Source organism: Centroberyx affinis, unplaced genomic scaffold (genome assembly GCF_046629955.1).
Source record: "Centroberyx affinis isolate AG114_WGS23_722 - 3 ecotype Tasmania unplaced genomic scaffold, CSIRO-AGI_Caff_v1 ptg000291l_1, whole genome shotgun sequence".
Taxonomy (NCBI): domain Eukaryota; kingdom Metazoa; phylum Chordata; class Actinopteri; order Beryciformes; family Berycidae; genus Centroberyx; species Centroberyx affinis.
In genome coordinates, this window is record NW_027278970.1 from 380,289 (window position 1) to 388,361 (window position 8,073).

Here is an 8,073-nt window from a genome sequence, read left to right on the forward strand (position 1 = left end):
AGTGTTTACTTATTTGTGTAAATCTGTGGGTTTGTGTACCTAGTTCCTAATCACAATGTTTACTAGGTTGGGAAGCTATGAAGCTGGGAGGCTTTGATGTAGCCAACAACACAGCATCAGCAATGAGAAGGTTAGTCGTGTTCTGATTGGAGCGTATTGCCATTAAATCATGTTTGTAGTGTCCGGCTCCCACTCTCCCAGATGGGCGGACTGGACACTAAATGCCAGTCTGCAGTCATATTATTTAACAACTACTAGTCCCAACCAAGCTGAAGTTTGAGCAGAATGCAATTACACAAAATCACATAGCAAACCCAGCCTTGCTGGAACGATCCAGCTTGCTTGGGTGGTTTTTATGTGCTGCCATACAAGTTCATACCGGGGTAGACCAGAGCCCCTTATGTTATGGTACAATGCATTTGCTGATAGTTTACCTCTCCCTGTCTGGTCTCCATAGACGTTGTGTGTGTGTGTGTGTGTGTGTGTGTGTGCATTTCTATTACACAGTTTCTCTCTCTTGGCCTGACATGACAAGCTCTGAATCCTCCCCTTTCACACAATCTTTTCTCTCTCTCCCTCCTCTCTGTATCGGCCTCGCCTCCCTTTTTCCCCAGCTCACCTCTTCTGGCTGTCATGCATGCAACCACAACCTGCCATCGCTATTCTGTATGTCAAAAGACAGACTAATGTGAGTAAAGATTACATGCTAGACTGTGTGTGTGTGTGTGTGTGTGTTGTAAAAGTAGTCAAGAGTGTGAGCCATGCTTTTGTGTGTGTGTGTGTGTGTGTGTGTGTGGGTATGAGAGAGAGAGTGGTGCTAGCCTATGCCAGCCCCTGCAGGCCACTGCCTTGTGCATTGTGCCTCCACTCTGCTGTCCGTCATCACACCAACAATGGTTAACTCTGTGACCCCCTTTGTCTCAAGGCAACAGGCTATGCATATGCACAGACTGATAAGGAGGTATGACTGACTCACACACGAACACACACAAATGAGACTTAACACAATGCAGGCCCTTTTTCTGAGTTTCTTGATAAAACTGCAAGGCAATGTGAGAAATGACTCTCTAAGGCTTTGGAAACATTTTACAAACACTGTAATGACTCTCATTTGCCACTATACACAGTTTTCTTTTAATCTCAGTGTGGTTATGTTATTTTTTGCCAATTGAGCGAGAGCCTTTCCCTTTTTTTCAGTAAATGTTTTAGCAGTTCTGGGAACAAATACGATTCAAGAAAAGCAATGTAGCAGTGTAGACATTCTGTGGATTCACCCAATACAGTGAAAGATGATAAAGTGTATTGACAACCTGACTGGAATATGGCAAGATCTGGCCTATCATTTGATGTATCATTTGTTTGTTAATGCAAACCTTTGCAACTGCATTGAAATGACGTGATTTGCCACTTTGATCTACTGGGTTTAATTTCACTGCATTTTTCACAACAGTCCTTTCTCCCTCCCTGCTTTGTGGTGAATGATAATGAACTGTACACATATCTCTGAGCCAAAAATACATCTAATAATTCCAAAGTGCAAGGACTACATTTCTCACCTCCAACTACAGCCCGATGCTTAAAGACATACAGTTGATAAACCGAGGGCCTCGTTTATAGAAATACAGTTGGATTTTATCTTCAAATTAAGCACGTACCTGATTAATGAAAATGACTAATAAGCATCAACACGCCTTCTATCTCCAAAGTGCTTCAGGGATTTGAACAAACATTCGTTTCTCTCACTATAAACATCCTAAAATAATTGTTAATGATCAATACGTTTTCTGTTTTCCAATGCAGCTCACTAAGCTCGCATCCATATACTCACACAAGTCGCACCTTTTTCAGATGTGGGCAAGTAGGGAGATGGCACAGAGCTCATAATGTTTTTTAAAATCAAATTCAAGAATTATGAATTACGTTGTTGATTCAACCTACAAGCAAGTCAAAATTCAAATTTGATGGCAAAACTTTCTATAAACGAGGCCCTTAGCCCGGATTTCCCAAAAGCATCTTCTAGAAAGATCTCATTATAGACAAGGGACAAAGATGATGGCTGAAGTCACTAGCCAATTTGTTCAAATTTCAATGTAAATTTACATCACATCATATAAATAGATAAAAGAATGAAGATTTTGTCATGATGATTCCATCCATTCTTCATTTTGCACCCTGGCTAAGATGCTTTAGGGAAACCAGGCACTGCAAGATTCTGAACAATTAAGACAATACTGTGTTGACGTGCAAACACAAATTATCCACACATTCAAAAGTGCCTTGATATCCATCATGTCTACAGGCAGCCAACAGTTCCATTAGTCATTCTCTGAGGTTAGGACAAGTGGATCTGTCACAAACACCACCGTCCTACCAAAGTGCATGAATTATACAGTAAACTGAGAAAATTTTAAAAATATTCAGCCGCACATGTCGACTTCAGAATTTAGCCTCATCCAAAGACATAATCTCACCCATGGACCATCCTGGGTTTGACCCAGAGTCAAGGAAACACTCTTTTAAATTTCAGGTCTCTAATTACCGATACTTTCATTTACAAAGTACTAGTGGTTCACTAGCAATCAGCCGCCTATACTTTATACTTAGAATAGTTAAAAAAGTTATCGTCAAACGTATCACAAGTGTGGCTGAATATTTTCATGTTTTCATGTGAGAATGGCCAGAGTGAAGGTAGTGCATGGATCACACAGCAAACATTTCAATCATTTGTTATTATATCTGTTGTCCCCTCTACCACCATTCAGTCATTTAGCCGATGCTCTTATTCATAACAGCGTAAAATCAGTGAGTGGGTAAGACACATGGCTGTTGATGGACACATTGTCTTGAACCTGTAACCCTCCAGTTACAGGACAGCCTCTCTAACCACTATCTCATATCAGCTGGATGAGAGAAGATGGTATGTAATTCAACATGCTACAACTTTAGAGCTTATGCATAGTTTGGGGAGAAAAGCTGTTTCATCCCACCCATGGGCACCAAAATTAAGACCATTGCCTCGAGTGAATGATGTAAGATATTATCATGGCAATGCTGATGAAATTGTTACTTGAATGTTCAAATATAAGTCGTACGTAGGTTGCATCCCTTGGGATCCAACACATCCATGTGGTCCAGATCGGAATTGTAAAAAAATCGAAATCAGTGTGCTTTTTGCTGGTCACTCTATTACAAAACAACAGATCTGTGTCACATGTGAAGGGAAACAATCTGAATTGGGTCACTTTCAGCTGCAGTGTGAACGTAGCAGTAGAGTAGTCTAACTCAACCGCCATTATCACATCCATCTCATCAAGTCCCCCATTCTCTGTTGAAGACAAACCCAATTCTTACCAAGTTTCTCATTCTCCAACCATATCATCCTCATGCAATTTGTAAGCCCGCTCTTCTGCAGTCAGCTCATCTTGTGAATCCCACCATATCCCCACTATCCTTTCTTAGCTCTATCCAGTATTGCCAAAGGGATGTTACGCTCCCTTGCTCTGTGACTGAGATCTGACGGTTCCTTGCTAGCATCTGAGACAGACATTACAAATTCCACTCATGTGGCGGCTTCTCTATGCTTGCCCTGCTAATCAGCTGATGAAGAAGCTAGAGCGTGTGAAGTATGAATCACGGTTTAATTTAGTTATTCACCCGTCTTTTCTGATCTCAAAACTTTTCAGGTTTCTCTGAATGCCTCCTCTAAGTCATGGGTGGCAAAATGTTCTGACATGAAAGGCCAGGCGGCCGAAACACGCAGTAATGTGTCTGGTGGGTCTTTACATCTCATATGAGGTTCGCCAGACTGGAGGTAGTCTCTCTGCGAGCCTGGTGGTCCATGTGTCCAGAAACGGTGAAGATATTCACAACCCGGTCCATCAACCTGCGTCCCTGCCTTGTCCTCTCCAGCAGGACCACCACAGCAGAGTAAACCCCGACGCCAAGCACTGCCGCCCCGCCTCCGGCCAGCAAAACCACCCCGGAGATGTACATGTCATTAAGGGCTTGGCCGGGCTTCGGCATGTGGTTGGCCAGGGCCAGACGGAGCAGAACGGCTCCGCAAATCAGCAGCGACAGCCCGGTGATCAAGACCACCAGGAGGTCCGACAGGCCGCCGCTTTTGAGCATGTCGATCCTCTGCCGGCTGCGGACGCAGTTCATGTCCTGCACGGCCGAGCTGAGCAGCTGTTTCAGCAGCACCCCCAGGGCGAGCAGGCAGAGGGCCGTGCCGGCGCCCAGCCGCCATTCGCTGGAGACGCTGGTGGTGGTGGAGAGGAGGCCCACGCCGCCCAGCCCGCAGCCCAGGATCAGCAGCACCGCCACGCAGTAGCAGAGCAAACTCTTCCCCGGCTCTCTGAACCACCACAGCTCCACCTGCTCCTCCAGGATGCTGTGCTGGATTTGGGCCGGGTCCGCCGGGCCGTTGAAGCCCAGTCCGGGGCCTCTGTCAGGGCCCCGCAGAGGGGGAAAGTCCTCCAGTTCGGGCATCCTGCTGCCACTCCCAGCCTGCTGAATAAGGCCGCCACCACCAAAGAGGAAGCAGAATCCGCCGGAGAATCCCTTTCGGTCCTTTTTGGATCGGGTGATTCAAGGCACCCTTACTGTGGGAGTGGAACTTGGAGTTTTAGGGAGTCTGCACTGGATGCAACACTGAATCTCTCAGGTGGCTTGAGTGGATGTCAAATCTACAGACGATGGGAATTTAAAGCGCCAATTGTACTAAAACACTCACAGGATTGAGCTCAGTTTATTGTAGTTTTCTCAGCCTCTGCCTCTATACAAAAGATGCGAGGTCCACAAAGTGACTGGTTACTATCCAATAAAGCAGGGAAAAAAAACATTCATAGGTCTCTTGTCCCTTTGTATACAGAGATCCTTGCAGCTCACACTGACTGGATATAGAGATGGATCCAAAGCCTCCTTCCGGCATCCAAAGGAGAGAAAAAAAGAATCCAAGCATCCACAGAGTTTTCTGTCTGATTTTGCAGAACGGCAGCAGTCACCTGGAAGAGAGGAGAGATGCAAAGACTGTATTTACATGAGTGCTAAAATTTGGACTTTTAACCCTTTGCTGTGACTAGTTCATGGCTTTCTGCACAAGAAACACTCAGGTTCCTGTTTAACCAGACATGGGAAGATCTGATCTGTGCAAAAAAAAAAAAAAGTTAAAAATCAATTCTTGTGTACTTTGCTAAATCCATCCTCAGACAGGAAGTGGCTGATAAGAAGTCCACCAAGTCTCACACACAAACACACACACACACACACACACACACTTTGTAGCTTCTCTGAACATCCAAACTTGCTGTTTTGACTCTGTCTGAAAAACTTGGTGTGCTGACATTGGCAACCTTTTCTATCTCTCATTATCACTATGCTAATGAGTTCCCACTACAGAGGCGGCTGGATAAACCCAGCATCGCCTGCCGATAGAATAAACAATGCCCACGCACGCATAAACACACACGCACACACACACACACGCACGCACACAATCAAACGTTTAATGCATGGATGTAAATTCTCTATCTCTCTCTCTCACACCCACACACATACCCACACACACTCACCACTCCATCCATCTTCCCATGTGAACTCTCTCTCCTTGGTCCACTTAACCTTCTTTCCCCTCGTGTGTGTGTGTGTGTGTGTGTGCGCAGCCTGCTGTCTATACTATTCTGTTCTAATCTGTTTTACCATCACCCTTACACACACACACAGGGTCAGGGCTTATTGTAGCTGCCAACCCTAATCTATTCTATTCAATTCTACTGTATTCTATAACCCCTTCTCTCTCTTTCCTCAACCCTTCCCTTACCGCAAGGCTCAGCGTATTTAATCTCTTTACTGTAGTCTGCAACCTCGTCCCACCCCCATAACACAAACCCGTACACATATATAACACACACGCACGCACGCACACACCCTCAAGGTTACGGCTGTCGACAGCTTGTCTTTAAAAACCTGTCAGCGGCTTTATTACTATCAAAGTCAGCAGTGCGCGGCACGAGCCCACACACCCCAACACAATCTGACAGGAGTTACAGCTTGTCCTCACAGGCCGCAGGTTCTGCTAACACAAACACTGTGCTGCAAAATAAAAATATGTCAATCCGAACAAGCATAACGTGATCTCGTATTCTGTCTTGGAAAATCATATTTTTTTTAACTTCTGACAACTCTAGAAATAAGTTAAATTGCAGTGGGAAAAGTAAACTTATCTCATCCCATTGACAGGTTTTCTTTCTTTTTTTTTTGTGAAAGATTATAAACCCGAATGCAAGATCACATTTCTTATTAGTACGGACAGGTTTTTGCGTTGAGCCTCGCTACATATTGAGGCAGAGCCGTAACACACTGTGACACGGGGAGATATGAGGTGCATACACAATGTGTGAAATGAAGAGCGAGGTAATTACAAGAAAGGATGAGGGGTGTTTATTGGCTACATGCTGTTCTGGAAGCTCTTCACATCCTGTATCTGTGTGTGTGTGTGTGTGTGTGTGTGTGTGTGTGTGAGAGAAATGTGTTTTGGAAGAGGGGGGTGGGTGTATTTTTGTAGTGAAATGTGAGGATGCATCGAGGAAGAGCACATACATGTTGGCTTGGGTGTGTTTATTCACTTGTGATGTGTGTGTGTGTGTGTGTGTGTGTGTATGTTCATGACAGAAAGATGGAGAGAAAGAGAGACATGAAGGAGTATTTGTATGCATGTGTTGCATGCCTGTGCGTGTGTTTGTTGAGTCACTAATTAATCCCAGCAGGTTTGAGCTTGGTGTCACTGACAGGTAGTGCCACAGAAATAGCACAGTAATTGAGGTGTGTGTGTGTGTGTGTATGTGTGTGTGGGGTTGAGGCGCCATAGGTGCTGGAAAGACAAAAACAATAGAGTGATACACTGCTACCATGCACTCCTTTGTCTTATGAAGGCTTTGGAAATATTGCCCTGCCTTTAGGAGGCATATGGATAAGAAAGTGTTTTCGAAAGATTATTCTCATCATGGATGGGGATGACATGCAACAAAGATCATAAGACGAAAATGTAGTTATGTTTCACATAACTACAGGTCATGATAAGGGGGCAACATGTTGGAGATGGGAAATATTGCATTCAGCAGGAATGAAGATGGATAACTGGGAAAATCAACTACATAGGATAACATAGGGGCTACACAGAAGAATTATGAAAAGTCGGTCAAAATTGTTAAAATCAAAATAAAGAGATTGGAAGCAAATATTGTTCAAATATTTGGTCAACATTGTTGGCAAAGATGTCCATCTCCGTCGCCTTTAAAAGTTGTTTCCTTGCTTTCCGCACATATGTCACTCAGACTTATTACATATTTGGTGTACTAATGCCCATAGACGCACACACACACAGAAGAGTGACATTTTCATCCGCACGCTGCTCAGTGTCTGCCCTTCCTCTTTATCACCTGAATGACCTCTCGTCTCCATCGTATCAGCCGTGTCATATTGGACTCATAAATACCTTTATAAAAGCACTGACTCACTGCTTCACTCTCTGCTGGCCTCCTCTAAGTAATAGAAAAAAAAATAATAAAACAGGTACCGAGACATAAACAATATACAGAACTCCCCACAACACCCTCACCACTCGGTTTGTCCCGGGACAAAACGTAGAATGTTTGTTTTATCGCAGCACATCAAGAGGCAAACTCAGGTCAATCCGCCATTCCTGTATCAAACCTTGTCATGGTGTACAGCATCATGCATGTTCTTTATTGAGCAGTATCCAATTAGATAAAGGAAGTAGAAGTTCTATTATTGTGAAAATTTGACTTTAACTTTGAATCTTCACACCTTAGCTGTGAATTTTCACAGAACTCCCACAATCCTCTTTGCATATTCAGAAAGAACTATACAGATCCACAAATGTGCTATGAGACGGTGCCGAATTTGTACTCATTTTGTACTTGTTTTACACCTTGCTGCAAACAGAGAAGATTTCTCCACAGGATAGTTTTAAATAACTAGGAAGTTAAAGATGCTCGTCCTGCATGAAGGTTTTTCTCAGTAATATATCATTGTGAGATTAGTTCTGAGTCTGAC

The 8,073-nt window shown here is 43.9% G+C and overlaps 1 protein-coding gene across 1 annotated transcript; it reads right to left on the reverse strand.

Moving 5' to 3' along the window:
- Positions 1-3,786: 3,786 nt before the first annotated feature.
- Positions 3,787-4,488, reverse strand: LOC139640819 (transmembrane protein 125). The gene has a single exon (XM_071514989.1). It carries the CDS (start codon positions 4,486-4,488, stop codon positions 3,787-3,789), a length of 702 nt encoding a protein of 233 aa, XP_071371090.1.
- Positions 4,489-8,073: the final 3,585 nt, after the last annotated feature.

Excerpts from the sequence above, each read along its gene's own strand:
- LOC139640819 (XM_071514989.1), bottom strand. The coding sequence starts at position 4,488 with ATGCCCGAACTGGAGGACTTTCCCCCTCTGCGGGGCCCTGACAGAGGC.